The 25,754-nt window shown below is 45.6% G+C and overlaps 1 protein-coding gene across 1 annotated transcript in view; it reads right to left on the bottom strand.

The window, feature by feature from the left end:
* The window catches only part of LOC310800555 (enoyl-CoA hydratase EchA19), a gene marked incomplete at both ends in the record, with an annotated part of 42,510 nt that overhangs the window by 10,518 nt on the left and 6,238 nt on the right, over positions 1-25,754 (bottom strand). Inside the window, 3 exons of the mRNA XM_083663170.1 lie at positions 7,810-7,954; positions 8,742-8,839; positions 21,723-21,893. Coding sequence (XP_083519296.1) covers positions 7,810-7,954; positions 8,742-8,839; positions 21,723-21,893 — 414 coding nt within the window. The remainder of the gene's footprint in view (positions 1-7,809; positions 7,955-8,741; positions 8,840-21,722; positions 21,894-25,754) is intronic.

Here is a 25,754-nt window from a genome sequence, read left to right on the forward strand (position 1 = left end):
TATAATACCAGTCATAAGTAACACAACGATAGAATGTATGACTGTTTTGGTCATGGTTTTCATACACTTTCTGTAATAAAACCTCTAAAAGCAAAAATAGTATCAAATTGACCCTGGGACAAAATCGTATTAACTGGGGGTCCGTGGTCTAATTTGTGTCATTTTAGGGGTGCTTGACGTTTGAGAACCACTGCAACAACAACATGGAACGAAATGAAAAGTTCATAATGGCATAAGGCGAGAGACAAGTGGTGATACTGTACTAACAATAAGCTGTAACCTGTAAATACCTGGATGGACCACATGTATCTCTGCTGTCTCAACTCCCTCTACTCACTTTTCTGATGTAACTGTAGCAGGAAAAATAATACCAATACTTGAGAAGGATGTGCTTCTCATCTACCCGAGAAAATAACTTTAAATTTAGGGGTATTAGAAAACGACTAGTGGTATTATTAATAAAGCTATCTGCATTTGCCCAAAATTTGTGCTTAGCCATTTATGATGTTGACTGCTATCCGTTTCGACACACGACTGCTCCGTCGATTCAGTTTATGGAAAAGAAACCGAAAAGCTTCAACAAGACTGACGGTTTGGAAGCTGGATGATGTAATCCCTGGACTATGCGATCCACAAACTCAGCGAGCAGCTGTTTGAGTTGGCTGACGTTGTGTCAGCTTTGGACTGACACACAGCTTCCATTCAACATGTGGCTTCTTCTTTGGCCTTCTTCATCTCGCCCACTTCCAGGTGGGACAGATGACTTCAGCTGGGAGGAAAGGAGAGGGAGGAGACACTGACATAGTAGCAGGTCTGCTACTGGGGTGCAGCACATGAGCATTGAGCAAATGGGGAATTTCACCCATTTAGTTGATGTTTCTCTTAGCAAAAGGAAAGTGTAGGGTCCACTTTAAAAAAGGAAACTCGGAAGTTTACTTTATTTTGGGATTTTTCAGGGTTTTTCTACCCTGAACAACTTCCATACTTGTCATAATTGACCATGATTTATCTTCGCCACTGCAGAAAAAATAAAATTCCTGGGATAAAGTAACCATTTAGGTTTCCTTTTCCTGTGCCAACCTATTTTTTTATTTGCTTTGTGATATTCCACTGGTTTGGAACCAAAATAGCATCAGGGAAGTAGGTAAGCATGGTGGTTTTGCATTCAAGGTATTCTTTCCATTCAAGTGTCTAAAAATTGTAGACACTGTACATTAATACCGAGTCTCCTGTGATGCAACTGTCTCCTCCTTCTCATTTCCTCCTTGGCAGAGGGCAGAGGGGCCCCAGACAGGAAGCCACAGGTTCAGCGGCCAATCACGTGCCAGGAAGCTGTCAGTTCCTTGTGGTTGCCATTGGCCCACATCAGAGCAATGTAGTGGGACTCTAGAGGGTTTTTTGACTCCAAAGCCACCAGGGATTCCCTCAGGCTCTTAGCCATCTGCGCCCGACCCCAAAACGCTTACAGAATTCACCCATTAAAAAGAAATATTCAGGAAAGCTACAGGAACACCACGGCAAGATCTTTAAATAAACGCTGCCTCCCACTGAGCCGCGCCACTTTTGATGTAAAGGGGGCGAGGGAAGTGCAGTTTTCAATTGTTTAATGGTGGTCAAATAAAACAAACAACAACGCATGCTTCCGTCTCTTTAAACCCTGGCTTTCTTAAACGTTCTCAGCTAACGACCTCCTAATGACAAATGTAGTGTGTATAGCTAATGCTAATGTTCTCTAATGTTCCCTCACTGAGACCAGGATTACTACAGACTTCACCCAGCATGCGACCACGACCAGGGCACAGTATGGGTGTAGAAAACGCTGGAAACCCACACAGCCAAAAGAATAATTACTCAGCTGATTAAAAAGCCACAGCGTTAAGCCAGAGGAAACGAGTCAAATGTGTTGACAAACAAGTCTTGATTTGTAGAGATTTGTGGCAGCGAAGATGCTGGGAGGAAATGCGCCAATGCTTGATGTGTCAAAACCGCAGCAATGCTTATTTTGTGCATCGATCCCAAACATAGATAAGAACTGATGGCGGAGATTGGAGTGAAGACATGAGATGAGTTACACCCCTCCAGTGACGCACAGATTGTGATTGCTGCTGATGCTTTCTGTTTGATAGAAAGAAGTGTGTGTGTGTGTGCAGAGATGCATTGATATAACCTGACACAATGCCAGATGGTTTGTTTTCACAGAACCACCTGGGAATGCGCTCGGGCAAAGAGTTGGAAGAAAGAGGCAGGCACTTTTCAAAATGCGACTTTTCAGGAGATTGGATGAACCATCATCTGTCTATCACATCTATCACGGGCTCGCTTCTCGCTGTTGTCACACCTAAATCCCGCCCATAGCTGCCTCTGGACGCTGCTGATTGGTGTGATTCGGATTCAAACCAATAGATTGGAGCGTGGCAAGATGGATTTGTTGTGTGTGATTGTGATCTTGCGTGAATCCAGCTGCCTTGCAAGGTTAGCAATGTTAATCCTATTCCACGACTAAGATATCACTAATCAACATGCTGCGGTAATGACTAGGATATCACTAATCAACATGCTGCGGTAATGACTAGGATATCACTAATCACCATGCTGCAGTAATGACTAGGATATCACTAATCACCATGCTGCTGTAATGACTAGGATATCACTAATCAACATGATGCGGTAATGACTAGGATATCACTAATCACCATGCTGCGGTAATGACTAGGATATCACTAATCACCATGCTGCAGTAATGACTAGGATATCACTAATCAACATGCTGCGGTAATGACTAGGATATCACTAATCAACATGCTGCGGTAATGACTAGGATATCACTAATCACCATGCTGCAGTAATGACTAGGATATCACTAATCACCATGCTGCAGTAATGACTAGGATATCACTAATCAACATGATGCGGTAATGACTAGGATATCACTAATCACCATGCTGCGGTAATGACTAGGATATCACTAATCAACATGCTGCGGTAATGACTAGGATATCACTAATCACCATGCTGCGGTAATGACTAGGATATCACTAATCACCATGCTGCAGTAATGACTAGGATATCACTAATCAACATGCTGCAGTAATGACTAGGATATCACTAATCAACATGCTGCGGTAATGACTAGGATATCTCTAATCACCATGCTGCGGTAATGACTAGGATATCACTAATCACCATGCTGTGGTAATGACTAGGATATCACTAATCAACATGCTGCGGTAATGACTAGGATATCACTAATCAACATGCTGCGGTAATGACTAGGATATCACTAATCACCATGCTGCAGTAATGACTAGGATATCACTAATCAACATGCTGCAGTAATGACTAGGATATCACTAATCACCATGCTGCGGTAATGACTAGGATATCACTAATCAACATGCTGCGGTAATGACTAGGATATCACTAATCAACATGATGCGGTAATGACTAGGATATCACTAATCAACATGATGCGGTAATGACTAGGATATCACTAATCACCATGCTGCGGTAATGACTAGGATATCACTAATCAACATGCTGCGGTAATGACTAGGATATCACTAATCAACATGATGCGGTAATGACTAGGATATCACTAATCAACATGATGCGGTAATGACTAGGATATCACTAATCAACATGCTGCGGTAATGACTAGGATATCACTAATCAACATGCTGCGGTAATGACTAGGATATCACTAATCAACATGCTGCAGTAATGACTAGGATATCACTAATCAACATGATGCGGTAATGACTAGGATATCACTAATCAACATGCTGCGGTAATGACTAGGATATCACTAATCAACATGATGCGGTAATGACTAGGATATCACTAATCAACATGCTGCAGTAATGACTAGGATATCACTAATCAACATGATGCGGTAATGACTAGGATATCACTAATCAACATGCTGCAGTAATGACTAGGATATCACTAATCAACATGCTGCAGTAATGACTAGGATATCACTAATCAACATGCTGCGGTAATAACTAGGATATCACTAATCAACATGCTGCGGTAATGACTAGGATATCACTAATCAACATGCTGCGGTAATGACTAGGATATCACTAATCAACATGATGCGGTAATGACTAGGATATCACTAATCACCATGCTGCGGTAATGACTAGGATATCACTAATCACCATGCTGCGGTAATGACTAGGATATCACTAATCACCATGCTGCGGTAATGACTAGGATATCACTAATCAACATGATGCGGTAATGACTAGGATATCACTAATCAACATGCTGCAGTAATGACTAGGATATCACTAATCAACATGCTGCGGTAATGACTAGGATATCACTAATCAACATGATGCGGTAATGACTAGGATATCACTAATCAACATGCTGCAGTAATGACTAGGATATCACTAATCAACATGCTGCGGTAATGACTAGGATATCACTAATCACCATGCTGCGGTAATGACTAGGATATCACTAATCAACATGATGCGGTAATGACTAGGATATCACTAATCAACATGCTGCGGTAATGACTAGGATATCACTAATCAACATGCTGCGGTAATGACTAGGATATCACTAATCAACATGCTGCAGTAATGACTAGGATATCACTAATCAACATGCTGCGGTAATGACTAGGATATCACTAATCACCATGCTGCCGTAATGCGTCTTCTCCTCTGTCTCCCTGTCATCCATCCTACTGTTTAACCAAAGAAACAAACACAGGAGAGAGGCTGGAGCATGGCAGCACATGGCAGACAGATGCCACCAGACAATCTGGGAGAATGGATAGACAGACAGACAGACAGACAGACAGACAGAACCACAGACAGACAGAACCACAGACAGACAGACAGAACCACAGACAGACAGACAGAACCACAGACAGACAGACATAAACACAGACAGACAGACAGACAGACCCACAGGCAGACAGACCCACAGACGAGGGCACTGCCAGGATGCTCTCCTGTTAAATTACAGGCCCAGGATGATAAGCCCTATAGTGTTTACACTCCTAAATCCAGCACTGCCAGTAAATTATAGTACAACAGATGTATTTATACGCGGCATGGTGGTATTTTAAGCCCTGGAGCAGCATGGCAGCCGTGGTGACAGCAATATGAGAGACGCCGCGACGCTCCAGCACGAGCCACACTGCTGCATTTTGCAAACCCAATCACGACTGGCTCACAGTGTTTACAGCAGACGATCCAGAGCACTATTATTCTTTTTCAAAACCCAGCCCAGTCAGTGGGCACGCCGTGCCAGCTGGCTGCGCCATGCCAAAAGAGACAGGAAATGTTGTTTATGGAGAAATCGTGTGACATAAATAATATGTTTGGCCTGTTTTGGCCGCGCAGTGGAAACCTGGCCGACGGGCCGCTTCCTCTTCTACTTATCAAGGCTACCCAGCAGACTCGGGCGGCGATGCCAGGAGGTCACGGTCACTGGTGTTATCGCTCCTCACACACAAACAAGAGGAGGCTGGGCTGATAACACAGCGCAGAGCAACAGAGTTGAAAAATAGCAACAGCGTTGACTTCCTGGCATTAGGAGACAGATGATGTATGTCTGGATGCACACACACACACACACACACACACACACACACACACACACACACACACACACACAAAGAGAAAGACACACAGATCATTTCAAGGCACAGATATAATGAGGTGAGCGAGATAAAGTGAGAGAGAGGCTGTGCGAAAATAAGCCCCCGGGCTCTATTTCTGTGTGTGTGTGTGTGTGTGTGTGTGTGTGTGTGTGTGTGTGTGTGTGTGTGTGTGTGTGTGTGTGTGTGTGTGTATGCGTGTGTGTGTGTGTGTGTGTGTGTGTGTGTGTGTGTGTGTGTGATGCTTATGTTGTGCGATGCTTGTGACAATCTAAATACAGTTTTCCCGTCCAAAGAGGTTTTTGAGTAAGTCAACATTGTAATTGTTGCTTATTACAGTTTTACAGTTTTTCTTTTAATTACTGTCATCCTTTTACATGCACACACACACACATGCATGCACACACGCACGCAAGCGCAAAGTAGTAGTATCACTAGTACTTCTTGTAGTGGTGGTAAATGGGGTAGTTCTAGTACTGTACTGTAGTAGTAACGCTAGTGGTAACAGCAGACAACTAGTACTACGACGATAAGTTATAACTACGATAAGTTTAACACATCCAACACTGCAAAAATGTGGATCTTATCCAAACTTCAAAAGGGGTTTTCAGCATTTTAGCAACTGGAACTATAAGGTAAAGGAACTCATTTTGGACTTGAAAGCCAAGAATCCACTTTATGATCGGGTCATTGAACAAGCTATCCAAAAGGACAGGAGGGTGGATATCTTAAAGTGAATGGCACTGGTTAATTAAATATATATTTTAATATTCCTGCTGGTTTTAATACATTGTTGCATCAAACAGTTAGCTGATGTGTGTGCTTAAGGCACTCAGGTTTGGTAGTTGTATTTTGGATTGTGAGCAAATGGTATAAAAAACGATAAAGGCGTGATAGTGTGGCGGATTTACATGCAACTGTGTTATGGCTCATTTCCACCACATTTTACAGCCCTGCACAGCCCGTCACCACTCGGCTCTATTTGTTTCGACCCGATGGATGTTTTGTTTCCACCACTGCTGATCTGCCCCCGCCCACACCTGGTCGTCATAGCGACCGCATATCTGCCCTCCGCCCATAACCGAAGTAGGCTATAACATATAACGTTAAAATTAAATCCATACACAGAACTTTTAAACTGTTTATGAAATACTGGTGCCTCTAAATGACCTACAGTGTACATGGGCAAATGTGACAATCGGCCAGGAGAATGGATATCACTTTGTTGTTAGTCAAACTCACATGCATGCGCTGCGCGAGGGACGGGGGTTGCGCTACAGAGTGAAGCCTCTACCCCGGCGGCCTCTCACCAGGCAAGACCGCGGCTTCACTTACCCCCGCCTGCGGCCTAGCGCAGCCGACACTGCACACAACTACAGGAGCTTCCTGAGCAGCGGACTTTTTCTCTCTCAAAACAATTGAAAACCACCGCCATGTTAAAGCTGAGTAAGGAGATCGATTTTATTTCACCAGAGGCGAAGGCAGCAACACAAAAGACTGATGGAAATAACATAACAGAAGAGAAGGTAAGCCCCACTAAACTGGTATGCATTGACAGTCAGTAGATAGAGTAAACACGATTCTGCCTGACCAATCAGTCATCTGCAGTGTTTTCACGTCACCGTATGAACCCGGGTTCACAGCGCTAGAACCTCAACAGAGCAGGGACCAAAAGCAGCACGACTCAACCCAGGCTGTCCACGTTTTTGATCGGTGGAATGAGACAAAAAAGCGAGAGGAGCTGGGCGGGGCCGTGTTGATACCAGCGGTGGAAATGGGCCAATAGAGGTATGCTACTGGACCCGGGTAGAGCTTGTTGGTTTTGGAAGAAATAACTCGGGCTTGGGTCAGGTTCTGTTATGCTCCTTGCTTTCTTCTGAATTTGGGTCGGCCTACATTCGGGGGTCGGGCCTAAAACATCACGGGCTCGGATTTTATTTCCAGGCTCAACCTGTGCAGACCTCTAAACTGTGGTGATAGCATAATGTAGGTTGTTTGTTTCTGATTTTGAAGAGATTATTTTGTGGGAGGTACCAAGTGAAAGCCCAGATCCAGAACACACGGTTTCGCCACTTTGTTGTAATAATAGTTGAGGTAGTAAGAGAAATAGCAGCACAACTACTAATAGTAGAACTAGTAGCAGTGGTAGTACTAGTAGTGGTACTGATACAAGGCGTGACACGTACCGAACCTGCGACAGAACACTCCCATGACGGCGCTCTCCTCCACCACTCTGAGATCTGCCAGCAGAGCCAGTTCCAGCCCTCCAGCCACAGCAAAGCCACTGATCGCAGCTACCAGCGGCTTGGACAGCTCCAGACGGGACGGACCCTGGAGGACACAACGCCCAGGTGAGCAGGTCAGAACAGGTATACACAGTCACACAACAGTCAGGCACCATCCATCCACACAAAGTGTTCACTCGCTTACATGCTCACTATAAACATTTTATATCCATTGTGCATTAGAAGCATAACTATATGCATGTACTGTATGCATGCCTATATTTTTTGCTAGTTAATTTAAAACCTTTTGCATTTCTTATTTCCATTAAGTCAATCTATGATGAAAAACCTCCCAGTCTCTACCTGATTTATGTCTCAAACAGTCGTGCGCAAACGCTTTGTTTTGGCTGGGCTGCCACTGAACAAATCAAACACTGAGTTTTAATGGAGACACAATGCTGTCATTTTGTGTGCAGGAGGAGGTTCACTCAATCCCAATGACTTGAGATGCCATCCAGACACATTTTATGGAGGTTGCAGCATTTATAGCTTTGCAGTACATCAAAGTCTCCCTTCTGTGCCAAGAGATAGCAGGTCTGCCAAACAGCATATGCACCCCTCACACACATCTATAGTGTGAATGCATTGTTTTGACTTACCTTCAGTATAACTCCAAACTCTGTGTTGTTAACCTTCATCACTACATGCCGTGAACCATCCTCACCAGAGAGAGTTTTTCTGCTTTTATATTCTGGTGAATGCATTTAGACCTCAGAACATCATAAGAGAATATAGATATAACCCTGACTTACTACACACACACACACACACACACACACACACACACACACACACACACACACACACACACACACAGCCTGAAGAGCGCTCACCATCGGACCGGGACCCTTAGTGACATCTTGCTCCAATTTGAGGGAGGCTGTGTGATTGGCCAGCTCCTTCAGATCATAACCAGCACAGAAATTCCCTCCTGGAAGAGACCACAAAATTACAAAGTGTGTTAGCTGGAAAGCCGGAGAGGAAGGGAAAATGATGAGGATGAAAAAAACAACAAGTTGAGCTGGAGTCCGTAAGGGCTGCAATTTAGATGGCACACAAACGTTTTTCTTCCCTAAAGTGCCAGGGCCACTACATCAGACACAGATATATACACACACACACACACACACACACACACACACACACACACACACACACACACACACACACACACACACACACACACACACACACACACACACACACACACACACACACACACACACACACACACACACACAGAGCCTGGGCCCACTACATCAGACACATATATACACACACACACAGAGCCTGGGCCCACTACATCAGACACTGATACATACACACACACACACACACAGAGCCTGGGCCCACTACATCAGACACAGATACATACACACACACACACACACACACACACACACACAGAGCCTGGGCCCACTACATCAGACACAGATACATACACACACACACACACACACACACACACAGAGCCCGGGCCCACTACATCAGACACAGATATACACACACACACACAGAGCCTGGGCCCACTACATCAGACACAGATACATACACATACACACACACACACATACACACACACACACACACACACACACACACACACACACACACACACACACACACACACACACACACACACACACAGAGCCTCGGCCCACTACATCAGACACAGATACATACACACACAGAGCCCGGGCCCACTACATCAGACACAGATATACACACACACACACAGAGCCTGGGCCCACTACATCAGACACAGATATACACACACACACACACACACAGAGCCTGGGCCCACTACATCAGACACAGATATACACACACACAGAGCCTGGGCCCACTACATCAGACACAGATATACACACACACACACACACACACACACACACACACACACACACACACACACACACACACACACACACACACACACACACAGAGCCTGGGCCCACTACATCAGACACAGATACACACACACACACACACACACACACACACACACACACACACACACACACACACACACACACACACACACACACAGAGCCTGGGCCCACTACATCAGACACAGATATACACACACACACACACACACAGAGCCTGGGCCCACTACATCAGACACAGATACATACATACATACATACATACACACACACACACACACACACACACACACACACACAAACGCTACATCAGACACAGATACACACACATACAGCACAATATCCTCATTAATGGAAGACTAACGTACTCTGACCACAGCCCCTTCCGCTGGATTCATGTGGTAATTACAACATTACCCAAGAGGCCTACAAACACACAGTCACAGGCTGAGGCAGCGGCTTCTCTCTCTCTCTCTCTCTCTGTAATGAGACTGATTATAACGAGGACGCCTCTCTCTCTTGTGGTTAGAATTTACGTTTACCCTTAAATAAGACCAATAAACTAGTATTTAAAAGTTATAACAATTATTTTATTTACAGAAACAAAGGCCTAACGGATCCGGGTCAACGCAACAAGTTACCTACTCCCCAAGCTGCTAGCTGACAAAGACTCAGGTCATCAATCCCTTTTATAAACTCGTCATAGCCGAGGAGACTGTACTGCAGTCACAGCGCCTCCTAGCCTCTCTATGTTAATATAAATCTCTCCACACTCTCTCTCTCTGTAATGAGACTGATTATAACGAGGACGCGCGCAAGCAACACCAATCAACAGAGCGTTGATATAAAAACAGTGTGTCATGCTGTTTATGGTCAACGGAGGGCGCTGATATAAAACAGTGCGTGATGCTGTTTATGAGAGCAGCAATGCATACATGCAGGTTGCATGTATCGAAAACAAGAAATGTGATAGGAAACAGCTTTAGCGAATTTGTAATCAAACCAGGGATTCTGCTAGACATTTTCCCAGATGGCCAGTGCAGCCGGTAATGTTCCAAAATTCCGGTCCTATCGAATATTTACCGGCCACTATGTTTCCTAAATAAACGTTTTGAATCCATTTATTTCTCTATAGTCCATTCTTTATAGCCTCTATAGTCGTAGTCGATCATATTTATTCCAGTGTTGTCATTAAGAGGCCGATTTCGCAGCAAGAATATTTAATTGGTCGGCACGTCGTTCTCGGTCAAGGACGCTTTCGTTATTGAAACAGACAACATGCATGTATGCTCCTACTGTAGCCTATCTATCTGCATTTGCAGAAACTCATGAACCCATATCTTCTGGACATTGCCTTGATGAAAAAACAACGTAGCGTCAGCTAAAAGTAATAAGTGCGACAGCGCACAACTTGAATCTCCAGCAATAGGCTACGTAGGCACCTTAATCTCTCCCACTCACCTGGCACCTGCGCGGCAGCTCTCCTGCACTGGTTCTCGGCTCCCATGTGGCTTTATTTGTGGTAAGCATTTTGATTCATCTCCTCATCATATGAACCAAGCGCGAGCCATTGATTGATTGATTGATTCGCCTGAGAAAGTATATAAATTTAGGTTTGACAGTCATGGCAAAAGTAATGAGAATCAATTCGATTTTAGAGTGTATTTTCTCCCGCGGACTGTGTGGGCGTGTCCCGTCTGCAGCAGGTATTTTCCTCTCTCTCTCGGAGGAGGAGACCGAGGAGACCTGGTCGGGGGAGAGAGAGAAGGAGAGAGAGATGGTGTGTGTGTGTGTGTGTGTTCGCGCGTTGCTCCGCGAACACACTCACCGCTGCGCTGCGAGTGCACAGCGCTACTGTGTGTATGTCAGTGTGTGTGTGCGAGCGTGCGTGCATGCGTGTGTGTGATTCGATTAAATCTTATGACGTGATAAGCTCCTGCATTTTAGCACCGTGCGCACCGCTCTCTTCAATGAGGAAATGGAAATCCAGACCTTGTAGAAAATAGGGGTGTCAAAAATAATCGATTATAGGATGCATCGCGATGCGGACGTGCACGATTCTGCATCGATTAACAAATATCAAAAATAGATTATTAAAAAAAAAAATATATATATATATATATATATATATATATATATATATATATATATATATATATATATATTTTTTTTTAATCAAATAAATTAGAATGTAAGTACATGCAGTTGTTTATTTTAATTATGGATCATAATACAATGCAATTCCAAATGCACTTTTATTTTAAAAGTAGCCACACAGTGAGAAAAAAGAAAGTGAGAAAAAATAAATCATGTATTGCGGAAAAAGTGATGCATCGATTTAAGATGCATCGCGATGCATCGTGATGCATCGTTTAATCGAATCGAATCGTTGACAGATGAATCGTAATCGAATCCAATCGTGAGGCCAGTGAAGATTCACAGCCCTAGTAGAAAAGTGGCGATTTTAAGGCTTTGGGTTGAAGGTAATGTATCATAATTTCTGAGCCAAACAATTACTAACATAAGACGCTAAATAACATAGTTAGAACGTTTTTGTGGATTTTGGTTTCCAGGGACTTTAAGCTTTGTGGACTCAAACTCTTCCCTGCGTCTTCTAATGGGTCTCTAATGATGACATTGACGGGGGGGGGGGATACTTGTATCTTATGTTTCTCTGACTTCATGTTGTTCCCAAATCAAGACAAATGATGTACTATGAATTTTCTATTCACGTATAATAGGCAGCATTAACATTCCAGTTGTCCCTGCAGTGACCTGGAGGGCGTACGGCGAAGCTGGTTGGCATCCAGACTCTACCTGACCACAAAAGCCCTGCAGAAATCTGATTCCCAAACACTTCAAATATGTGCCAACGCATTGAAAACCTGCAGAAGGGCTTTGCTTTTAATGCCATGGGGTAAAAAAACAAAAAACAAGAACACTTCGAAAAACGAGAGCAGAGAGAGTGATCACGTTAGCGCTAATTTGAACAAAATGGCTTCCTTATGTTTGCAGAAGCAGCATGAAAACAAGACAGACTGCTAATCAGCTAGCTTGGAAGCCCAGTCGCCTTGTTAACAGCAATACAGCGGTACCTGCACAAACGTCATGTGCAGCGGGACTATTAAAAGCACATTATAGACATGGCGGGCATCGCAGAAGAGGCTCTTTGGGGGCGAGAACGGTTGTGAACCCACTTAATGTGAGCCAATTAGCCTCCAACACACAGTGTTCTCAGTGCGCACTCAGCTGCCTGGCGAGGCTCCAGGCTCTGAAGCATGAGAGTGTGCTGCTCGTCTCTCCCGGGCGGGGCCAGAGGGCACTTTACAAGGCAGACAGGGAGCGCAGGCTGGCCCATCCAGGTTGAAGACATTATTTCCATCGGGGGAAGGGAGGTCGTTCAGTGTGTGTGTGTGTTATGATTATTTTTAGAGGTTATTAGGAGCCGTGGCATGGTTCTGGCTCGGGACTGCTGACACAGTGCAGGCCCCCTCACAGGTGTGTGTGTGTGTGTGTGTGTGTGTGTGTGTGTGTGTGTGTGTGTGTGTGTGTGTGTGTGTGTGTGTGTGTGTGTGCGCGCGCGCGCATGTGTGCGTGCACACGTGCACTGGTCTGGTCACCTCTGCCAGCTTTTAGGACTCAACGTGTCCAACTCAAACTGAGGTGCAGGGCAGATGGAGGGAGCAGGGAAGAGAGAGGTGGAGAGGAAGAGGCGGGTCAGGGGTTGGGGATGGAGGAGACTGAGGGAGAGATGAAGGGGTTGAGGGAAAGAATAAAGGAGGCAGAGGCAAATTCCATGACTTTCCATAACTAAGTCGGAGTCCTTCCATGACCTAAGAATGCTCTTCCTTCCTGGTTGATTGTTGTTTTTCAGCTCAGAAAAGTTAGAAATGGCAGTCTGCTTTCCTCTACAGTTGGGCTGCTGTGGTGAAGCTGAAAACGATCATAACACTATGGATGTGTGAAACAAGTTTGAAAACACATTCCTATCAAATGAGCCAACTATCTACTAAAGCAAGGAATCTCTGTCTGTACGTAGGCCAGTATGTGAGTGTGAATATGAGTGTGTGTGTCTGTACGTATGCCAGTATGTGAGTGTGAATATGAGTATGTGTGTCTGTACGTATGCCAGTATGTGAGTGTGAATATGAGTATGTGTGTCTGTACGTAGGCCAGTATGTGAGTGTGAATATGAGTATGTGTGTCTGTACTTATGCCAGTATGTGAGTGTGAATATGAGTGTGTGTGTCTGTACTTATGCCAGTATGTGAGTGTGAATATGAGTATGTGTGTCTGTACTTATGCCAGTATGTGAGTGTGAATATGAGTATGTGTGTCTGTACTTATGCCAGTATGTGAGTGTGAATATGAGTATGTGTGTCTGTACTTATGCCAGTATGTGAGTGTGAATATGAGTATGTGTGTCTGTACTTATGCCAGTATGTGAGTGTGAATATGAGTATGTGTGTCTGTACTTATGCCAGTATGTGAGTGTGAATATGAGTATGTGTGTCTGTACGTAGGCCAGTATGTGAGTGTGAATATGAGTATGTGTGTCTGTACTTATGCCAGTATGTGAGTGTGAATATGAGTATGTGTGTCTGTACTTATGCCAGTATGTGAGTGTGAATATGAGTATGTGTGTCTGTACTTATGCCAGTATGTGAGTGTGAATATGAGTATGTGTGTCTGTACTTATGCCAGTATGTGAGTGTGAATATGAGTGTGTGTGTCTGTACTTATGCCAGTATGTGAGTGTGAATATGAGTATGTGTGTCTGTACTTATGCCAGTATGTGAGTGTGAATATGAGTGTGTGTGTCTGTACTTATGCCAGTATGTGAGTGTGAATATGAGTATGTGTGTCTGTACTTATGCCAGTATGTGAGTGTGAATATGAGTGTGTGTGTCTGTACTTATGCCAGTATGTGAGTGTGAATATGAGTATGTGTGTCTGTACTTATGCCAGTATGTGAGTGTGAATATGAGTATGTGTGTCTGTACTTATGCCAGTATGTGAGTGTGAATATGAGTGTGTGTGTCTGTACTTATGCCAGTATGTGAGTGTGAATATGAGTATGTGTGTCTGTACTTATGCCAGTATGTGAGTGTGAATATGAGTATGTGTGTCTGTACTTATGCCAGTATGTGAGTGTGAATATGAGTGTGTGTGTCTGTACGTAGGCCAGTATGTGAGTGTGAATATGAGTGTGTGTGTCTGTACGTATGCCAGTATGTGAGTGTGAATATGAGTATGTGTGTCTGTACGTAGGCCAGTATGTGAGTGTGAATATGAGTGTGTGTGTCTGTACGTATGCCAGTATGTGAGTGTGAATATGAGTGTGTGTGTGTGTGTCTGTACGTAGGCCAGTATGTGAGTGTGAATATGAGTGTGTGTGTGTCTGTACGTATGCCAGTATGTGAGTGTGAATATGAGTGTGTGTGTCTGTACGTAGGCCAGTATGTGAGTGTGAATATGAGTGTGTGTGTCTGTACGTATGCCAGTATGTGAGTGTGAATATGAGTATGTGTGTCTGTACGTAGGCCAGTATGTGAGTGTGAATATGAGTATGTGTGTCTGTACTTATGCCAGTATGTGAGTGTGAATATGAGTGTGTGTGTGTCTGTACGTATGCCAGTATGTGAGTGTGAATATGAGTGTGTGTGTCTGTACGTAGGCCAGTATGTGAGTGTGAATATGAGTGTGTGTGTCTGTACGTATGCCAGTATGTGAGTGTGAATATGAGTATGTGTGTCTGTACGTAGGCCAGTATGTGAGTGTGAATATGAGTGTGTGTGTCTGTACGTATGCCAGTATGTGAGTGTGAATATGAGTGTGTGTGTGTGTGTGTCTGTACGTAGGCCAGTATGTGAGTGTGAATATGAGTGTGTGTGTCTGTACGTATGACAGTATGTGAGTGTGAATATGAGTGTGTGTGTCTGTACGTAGGCCAGTATGTGAGTGTGAATATGAGTGTGTGTGTCTGTACGTATGCCAGTATGTGAGTGTGAATATGAGTGTGTGTGTCTGTACGTATGCCAGTATGTGAGTGTGAATATGAGTGTGTGTGTCTGTACGTAGGCCAGTATGTGAGTGTGAATATGAGTGTGTGTGTCTGTATGTAGGCCAGTATGTGAGTGTGAATATATGAGTGTGTGTGTCTGTACGTAGGCCAGTATGTGAGTGTGAATATGAGTGTGTGTCTGTACGTATGCCAGTATGTGAGTGTGAATATGAGTGTGTGTGTCTGTACGTATGCCAGTATGTGAGTGTGAATATGAGTGTGTGTCTGTACGTAGGCCAGTATGTGAGTGTGAATATGAGTGTGTGTGTCTGTACGTATGCCAGTATGTGAGTGTGAATATGAGTGTGTGTGTCTGTACGTAGGCCAGTATGTGAGTGTGAATATGAGTGTGTGTGTCTGTACGTAGGCCAGTATGTGAGTGTGAATATATGAGTGTGTGTGTCTGTACGTAGGCCAGTATGTGAGTGTGAATATGAGTGTGTGTCTGTACGTAGGCCAGTATGTGAGTGTGAATATATGAGTGTGTGTGTCTGTACGTATGACAGTATGTGAGTGTGAATATGAGTGTGTGTCTGTACGTAGGCCAGTATGTGAGTGTGAATATGAGTGTGTGTGTCTGTACGTAGGCCAGTATGTGAGTGTGAATATGAGTGTGTGTGTCTGTACGTATGCCAGTATGTGAGTGTGAATAATATGAGTGTGTGTGTCTGTACGTATGCCAGTATGTGAGTGTGAATATGAGTGTGTGTGTCTGTACGTAGGCCAGTATGTGAGTGTGAATATGAGTGTGTGTGTCTGTACGTATGCCAGTATGTGAGTGTGAATATGAGTATGTGTGTCTGTACGTATGCCAGTATGTGAGTGTGAATATGAGTGTGTGTGTCTGTACGTATGCCAGTATGTGAGTGTGAATATATGAGTGTGTGTGTCTGTACGTAGGCCAGTATGTGAGTGTGAATATGAGTGTGTGTGTCTGTACGTATGCCAGTATGTGAGTGTGAATATGAGTGTGTGTGTCTGTACGTATGCCAGTATGTGAGTGTGAATATATGAGTGTGTGTGTCTGTACGTAGGCCAGTATGTGAGTGTGAATATGAGTGTGTGTGTCTGTACGTAGGCCAGTATGTGAGTGTGAATATGAGTGTGTGTGTCTGTACGTATGCCAGTATGTGAGTGTGAATATATGAGTGTGAGTGGCATGTTAGATTGCCACTCTGATGGCAGGTGCCAGTATAGGTGACAAGGCCCGCCTCCCCATGTTAGTGGATGGGGAAATGGACAACTGGAATAATCACAGTATACGTCAGATAATTTTTTTCCAAAGGTGGTTTGTATCATTTTAGATAGTTATTATCATGCTAATGCCTGTGCAAGTGGTCATTTTTCTGATCAGTTTGTTTTTAAGTAGTTATTTGACATATAAAAAGGGATGATTGACAGCTGTGGCAGCCAGTCTCAAGCCGTCATTGGCTGGACAGGCTCTTCATATTATAGAGCTAGCGTTAGTTTTACATAGACAAGACACAGCTACTGCTTGGTAAAACGGCTTGATCTGTTATCTCCCAGACATATCGATGGACCACAATAAAAAGGACATTGTTTTGAGAAAGGTGCGCGAGGAAGTCACGTTGGTTGGGGACTGAAGTAAGTTCAGTAAATATGTGTTTTATTAGTTACTCCAGCTACGTTATCGGTTATTTTAATACACAATGGTTTTAATGGATGCAGGCTAGCATTAGCCGCTTGAGTTAGCCGGCTGTTTTTGCATTATTTGTCGGCTTAATATTACTATAACTTAACAACCGATAACGATAGCTGGAATAACACAATAATAGACATATTTTCAGAACTGACCAGGTTGTCCAACTGACCGGAAATGTGTTTTATAACGTTAACTCCCGGGTATAAGATGGGGCCTACACAACCACCAGCTATTAGCTCATCGCTAACGGGTTAGCGTTAGCTTAGACAAACAGATACTGGAGGTTTTATTTTTGGTATTAAAGCAATACACGTTTTTATATGGATATCTCAGGGAAATGCTTTGACTGTGGGGATGTTCGTTCTTCACAAGCTCCTCTCTTAGTAACGATATACCATTGGCATAAATAAGATATAGCTCAGTGGGATATACAGAGTCAGAGAAGAGACCAGGAGGCAGCCTGGCTCACGCACTGGGCTAACGTTAGGTTTGGCTGCCCTACCCACACTGTACCAGTACAACAACGTAGCCTCACGGTTAGATTTGTTAAACCAACATTTGCTCCAAAAGGAATTAAATCATAAAGTTAATCAAAATGCCACGGAAACATTTTTCGTACAGGCGAAAACTGATAAACTGATCTCATAGTCGGAATCTTCCTGGTTACTTTTGGCGAGAGAAAAAATATTACAACTCAAAGTGCCATATTTACAGAGCTAGACTGTATATAAATACACAACGCACTGTGTGCAAATCTAGAAACAGCAGCTCTACATAAGAAAGTTCAGAGGGGCGGGGACCTCACAGAGGTTCTAACTCAGCGATCCCCAAAGTCCGGACTCTGGTCCGCATCCGGACCCAGACGCCGTCCTATCCGGACCGAGCCCTATAACCTATAAATCATTGAGAATTGTTACATTTCACGGAGCTTTTATTTTTTAACCGACACATGCTTTTCTACCCTTTACGGTACTGGTTTATCTGCCAGGAAGCTGACAGACCAATGCATGCGCTGTAAATCATCACACGTGATGCTACTCAGCCAATCAAATATCCGATTCGATTCTGCCTGTTCCAGTCGGTTCCAGTGCTGCAGGCGAGAGAGTGTCAGTGACACATGGACGAAGTAGAGAGATATGCGAGAGATATAAGTCATTTAACATGGTGTGCTCAAAAGAAACGAGTAGACCGCAAAAACAAAGATTTAGTTTTAATCCGGAGCAGGCAGACTCTTAGATGTTCATTCATTGTTCTCACGGGCAGCTCAAAACCAGGCAGTATGTCTCATGTGAAGTGCGATGCGATCCTAACCTGTCTGTGAAAGCGCCACACGAGCAAACACACTCAAATCCAGACTGAGGGCACTCACACATTCACTGCCCAACGGCATGTGACGTTTGCATTGCGAACGATCGATAGACAGACAGACAGATACATAGAGACAGACAGACCGATAGATAAATAGAGACAGACATTGAGACAGACAGACAGACAGACAGACAGATAGACAGATAGATAGATAGGGATCAGCTCACTTCTCTCAAGAGAAAAGGTGGAGTTGAGGGAAGAAAAGAAGATTTTCTTTCTAAAATTAAAGCATTTTCCCAAAGCACTGTTGTATGTTATTTTTAAATGCAGCCATTATTTTACTTGAAATGAGAAAAGAACATGTATTTATTAGTGTAGGCTAGTTATTTATAATTAATCCAGTTAAATATGAAAACTAAATAAACATGGTTGATGTTGGGTTTTGATTTAACAGTTAGTCATTGACTACATACAGACATTGTACCATTAAGCTACTGCAATCATTGAAGTAGCCTAAGTTCAATGGCACTGAATCATAACGCATCTACGTGACAATGTTCCGGACCTTTGCTTGAGGACATTTTCTCTAACTGGACCTCTATGAATTTTAATTGAGTGCCCCTGTTCTAACTCAACGAAGCTACTGCGCAGAATCTGGTTCACTGATCTGGCAGGATTTCTGCTTCACTCGACCCTGCTGGGCGGAGATAGCCACGCTCAGTCCATCTTATTTATGTCGATGGTCTGTACGTATGCCAGTATGTGAGTGTGAATATGAGTGTGTGTATCCTCACACATCTTGAGAACCGTTCTACTTCCAATCTACTTTACACTTGGTGGGTGTGTTTCTGGGGACCCAAGGACATGCATTGTCGGATTTGGTACGGATTTTGGCGACAAGTTCAATATTAAAGGGATAGGCCAATTTACTTCCTCGTTTGCATTGTGGTGCATGTGCTGTATGCAGTCATCACTGATGACTGCACACGGTGCATGCGCCACATGGCCAACGAGGAAGTAACTTTGGTTATACACTCCTGTTAGTTTGGTTACTCTTTGTTTTGTTCTCGGTCTGGATTTACTACAAAAATGACCATTTGACGAAATTTTGGATTATTATTTAATCACGTGGTGAGTACATGTGTCACTCACAACATGTACATGTTGTGACTGTACATGTTGTACAGTCACTGTGGAATGCGGCGCTGTTTGAATGTGCATTCTGGGCGACTGAACCGAAGTAGGCTAATATCCCATTGACTGTCATTGTAGCGCTAAACTATTAGCATTTGAGGGCACTATCACAGTTACTGCACGCAGATTGAAAATAAAGCCATGTACGTTCTAGTATTAATATAGACAATATGGCAAATGGCCTCAACTCCCAAAAAGTTGGCCTATCCCTTTAATAAACTTACAGCAGTGGGGTGAGCGGTTTGGGGCGAATAGCGCTGTGTGCAACAGGCACTGCACTAGTTTCCCTGACTTCCTATGAGAATTTACCAGACTCTCTTAATTGTCCTGCCTGGAATAAGCCTTTCAAAATTCCATGATATTCCAGAAATACCATGACTGGTGGGAAAGATTAAATAATGAGAGGGAAGATAAATAGGAGGAGGAGGGAAGGTAGGAGATGAGGTTAAAGAAGTAATATTAGAGGGAAATGCCCTTAAGCAAGGCACTGAATCCCTACCAAACTCTCTGGAGTGTGGGAGTGAATAGAGAATTTCCATACAGGGAGGGATTGAAATCACATTATTACCATTCCATCTATCATAAAAGACTTTCCAGGCCCAATTCAGTCAAATTCAAGGAACCAGCACAACATAGTTTGAGACCCGGACCATGGTTAAGTACTGTTACTGAGAATCTTTATAATGAGAACAAGTAGGCTTTACAGAAACTCACATACAACAATTAACAACCGCGATCTCGCAATAGCTGCGACCACATGTGCAACTTTCCGAAATACAGGATGGCAGGGGTAAGGCCACCATGTTTCAAACTTGGATTTCTTTGCCATAAATAATTGACGTTGATAGTACATGCTTGATTTTCAGACACATAAAATGGACACTGTTGACCACTCAATATTATTGGACAGGCTGGTCCACCCTACTCTGGCAGAAATGTGTCCCCCCCAACCCCTTTTAGCCAATTGGCATGAACACATACACACACCTTCACTCACGTACGCGCGCACACACACACACACACACACACACACACACACACACACACACACACACACACACACACACACACACACGACCTCCATGCCAAATTTCAGCCTCCTAGGGCAAAATCTGTGGCCGCTGAAGCGTGGTGATATTTTTGCCGACCGACTGACCGTGACTTATAGAGCTGCTGGTTGCAGCTAAAAAGATAAAATCTCAATTTCTATTCTTGCACAAAATATTTAAATTCAAGCACTTTCAGACCCATGTCTATTTATGTCTATTTTCAAAACCTTTCAAGGCCTTGAATTTTGCCCTCACCTTGGCCATGCAGTACGGCCACACTCACCTTGGCCATGCAGTACGGCCACACTCACCTTGGCCATGCAGTACGGCCACACTCACCTTGGCCATGCAGTACGGCCACACTCACCTTGGCCATGCAGTACGGCCACACTCACCTTGGCCATGCAGTACGGCCACACTCACCTTGGCCATGCAGTACGGCCACACTCACCTTGGCCATGCAGTACAGCCACACTCACCTTGGCCATGCAGTACGGCCACACTCACCTTGGCCATGCAGTACGGCCACACTCACCTTGGCCATGCAGTACGGCCACACTCACCTTGGCCATGCAGTACGGCCACACTCACCTTGGCCATGCAGTACGGCCACACTCACCTTGGCCATGCAGTACGGCCACACTCACCTTGGCCATGCAGTACGGCCACATTCAGGGACGAGTCTCTGTCAAAGGCCTCCAGCTCGTGCAGCAGACGCCGCGCCGTCTCCTGGTTCATTGCGTTGCGCGCCTCGGGGCGGTTTATCGCCACGGTAACCACGGCCCCCCTTCGCTCCGAAACCACAGTCTGCCCGGCAACTGATGATAGAGAGACACAGAGATATGGACCACAACGCTTAGAAAGAGGCTGACCATGAAAACGTTGAGTAGGAACCAAACAGGAGGGACGGAGGAGGAATGTAAATCGTGCTGTGTGGATGGACTAGAGAGAGAGACAGAGAGAGAGAGATGATGGCCCTGATCTCTCTGTTTTGGGGTGTGTGTGTGTGTGTGTGTGTGCGTGGTGCGCCCCTGGCTGTGGCTTGAGGTTGCAGCAGGCAGTTGACCTGACATTGTTTGGGGTCATCCCAGGGAATTCAATCCACTCTTGAGCTGCAGCCAGAGGCATTGCAGAGGGAAGAGCATCAGGAAAAACAAGCTGCTGCCTGGACACCTTCACCAGCACTCGGCAGGAGGAAGAGACTGCTGAACAAAACTCAGTCAAGTCAGGGAAGACAGCGTGGGGGTCATTTGTCCTCCTGGGCAGATACTTTTCACCGTGCCACCTCAAGCAGCTAATAACACGGAGCAGTGTAAAAAAATAAAGTAAATAAGGCAAGGAAACAAGTGTAATCTAACTTCCAAGAGCAACTGCATACTGATCCAGTCCAATAAGAATTGCATTTCTGAACGCCCCTGTGTGTTGTAGACCTGTGCAAACCTACACCGGTCAACGGTCAGCAGCATTGTGGAAATTTGAGCCAGAAACATCTGACTCAAACAGATTTAGAATTCCAGTTTACACTGGTGTACATATTTAATGACTGCTCTGATTGGTATGCATAGTTGATCAGGTGTTCCACAGTTTGCCAGCCAGCTACTTGCCAAACTCTCTGTGCCTCCATTGCAGCTGGGTGCCCAAGTCCCAACATTGGAGAGATAGAAATACTGTATATTTTGGGATGTACCAAACTGTGTGTCTGTGTGTGTGTGTGTGTGTGTGTGTGTGTGTGTGTGTGTGTGTGTGTGTGTGCGTGTGCGTGCGTGGGCGGGAGGGGGGGGGCATTCAAATTCGATTTACCTCATCACCCAGTTTGATTTTGGCATCACCAGACATCCTATGGACCCTCACAAATCAATACATTCAGCCCTGTCATAATTTATTTGTTTTTAAAAGAAAGAGTGGATAAAAATCTTGGTTAATTTTCGATATATACTGTAACGTTCCTGGTAACTCATGAGGCAGAGGCTTCTTGCTGGTACAAGGTTCTTTATTCTCCGTTAGTTATATTACAACTCTCAGCGGTTGTCACGCTCAAAGCTAGCAGCATTTCTTCTAGGCAGTGTGTGGAGACTGACCGCGCATGCTCAGTCTCCCCCGGAAGTATCCCCACAGCATAGTGTTCCCCAATACAACACTCCCACACATCAGTTCCTATCTGTAGTTGAGACACTACCAATGCTCACCACTGTATGTGTAATGCTGATTCGCTACATACTCCCCGCCCAACAATAAGGTCAACGCCCACGTTGATACCACATCACACACCCCCCTGTACCAAAACACACCCAACATCTTTTCTTTCTTTTTAACAGCTTCTTTGTTTTTTAACCACCTTTTATGTCACCACATTTTATGTTTCACTCTCATGCTTCTCCCACATCTCCTCCCCCACAATATCTCATGCCATGCACATCGTTTACTTTCGGTTACAACATTTCCAACCACCATCTCCTCTTTTTTTTTTTCTTTCTCAAAGTCCCCTAAGTGTCCCATTAAACACAGTCCTCACACTCCCTGTGGTATCTCCACACGTCCTCCTCGTGTCCGGCCCAGTAGAAAAGTGCACTAACATTGCGGAGCATCTTCTCAGGCTCGTCATGTCCCGTACGGCCCCTGTGCGCCCACCGCACAACCAACCCCCGCAAGTATCTGGGCACAATCGTCTGCCTCCCCTCAAACCCGTGCCCTGTTCTCCCCAACAGCCCATCTTCATCCAGCCGCAGGTCGGAAAACATGTACCACAGTTCTTTCTTGGCACCGGAAAACATGTGAGTTTCCCCCACGGGGGGCCGGCGTCCGGCCGCCACCCACGCAAGCACCGGATCGATCTCCGCGTCCTCCGCCTGCCTGCGTTTAAACTCCCCCGCGTCGACATCCATGATGGTCATGTCGTCGTCCTCCAGGTCCACATCTGCACAGCCCCCCTCGTCTTGCCCTCGCTCGTCCTCCCGTCCCCCTCCCCCAGGGGGCGGCGTGTTCAGGACAGCAGGGGGAACACAACCGGCCTCGATCTCCACCTCGGCTTTCCGCCCAGCAATCGTGGGGCCCGCAGTGCAGTTTCGGGCCAAGTGCTCAGGCGAACGGCACGTCCAGCAGAGTCTCACCTGCCCCCCGCCGCACGTCTCTCTTCTCCCGCCGTCCCCCGGTCCCCGACAGCCCCTCGACACTCTCTGGCCAGGTGTCCCGGTCTCCCACATGTCCAACACAGTCTCCCCTGTGGCTCCGCGTGGGGCCCGTGCTCAACTGTGACGCGGTATACAGTGATGTTGTTAACGCTAGGCCGCTCCCCTGGAACGGTGGGAGGGTGGCCCATCTGGACTACTGGCCCCCCTGCAAATGTCAATGTGCTTTTTCCTAGGTCTACTGTAACCTCGCGTCACCAGGCTCTTCTCGGCGAGAAAGAGCCTGGCTCCCGCCCACAATTGATTTTGTCACCCTACTGGTTCCGGCCTAGAGCCCGCCCTAGACCGGATGGCAGCGTTTCTAGCTCGTCAACTTTCACGTTAACTTGACAATTTTACCCAAGTATCAGAACGGCAAACAACAAAACAAAAGATGGACGTACCGAAGTTCTTTTAGAAACATTGCGGATTCACAATCTCACATATTTTAAGCCAATACAGAAGCTTTGCATCAGAAAATTAATCGAGGGAAGACACATCAAGCTAACAGCAACACAGATGTTTTTTGGCGCACTGCCTTCCGGTGTTCATTCTGGTTCCGTGGTTTACGCCCCATGACAAAAAGCGGGGTGGAAGGTGCCCAGACTAGGTCTACTGTGCATTTGTTCAGTGTTAAGTAGTCTTCCCCCAGGATGCAGGGCCCCGCCATTTCTACCACCCACACCGGAAAGTCCACTGTCTGTCCCCCCACTGTTATCATTACGTGTCCCCTCCCCTCATTGGCATCAACTCACCGGATACTGTTCTTAGCAGCTGTGTCGCTGGCTGCTCCAGGCGCGTCCCCTCGGGCATCATGTTGACGTTCACCAGCGTTGCCGTACACCCCGTGTCCACCAGGGCGGCGCAGTATCTCCCCTGTAGGTAGACTGGAACATGGCAGCCGTTCATCGCGCGCGGCCCGCTCTGCATGTTGACAGCTCCGGCGATGTCGTCTACTTCGGGGCACGACGGAGCCCCACCTCCCCATTGCTGTCGATGGGCTCCCTCCCGCGATGACGTGGCTACGGGGAATATGACATCGGGGACCCATCTCGCCCCTTCTAGACGGGCCCCGTGTCGTTTCCCTGGTTCCACGCTCCTCCGCGGCACTCTCTGGCCCGATGTCCGGGGCGTCCACAGGTCCAGCAGCGCATGGCCCCGGGCCCCCTGGGCCAGGTATTGTCTCGTGGGGCGGGCTGCAGGGTCGCGCTTCGGAGCAGTTCTTTTAACTGCTGCACCGACTCGGACAGTTCTCTCACCATGTTGCCTTGTTTCGTCAACGCCATGTTCCATGCTGGCTCTTCTTGCAGCGGGCTCTCCGCCGCCATTCCCACCACGAGGGCGGCTCCCCCCGCGTCGCTGTCCATGGCACAGCCCTCCACTGTCTCTCTTTCCAACGCTAGCTCCAGCGCTACTCCTAGTGTCTTTGGCCGTTGCAGCATTACTTGATCTCTTAGGCCTCTCGGCACGATTGCCTGGATGAAGTAATTTCGGGCTAACTCCTCCCGTGATTCT

The sequence above is a fragment of the Poromitra crassiceps genome, assembly GCF_964638095.1.
Source record: "Poromitra crassiceps genome assembly, chromosome: 2".
In the NCBI taxonomy this organism is placed as follows: Eukaryota; Metazoa; Chordata; class Actinopteri; order Beryciformes; family Melamphaidae; genus Poromitra; species Poromitra crassiceps.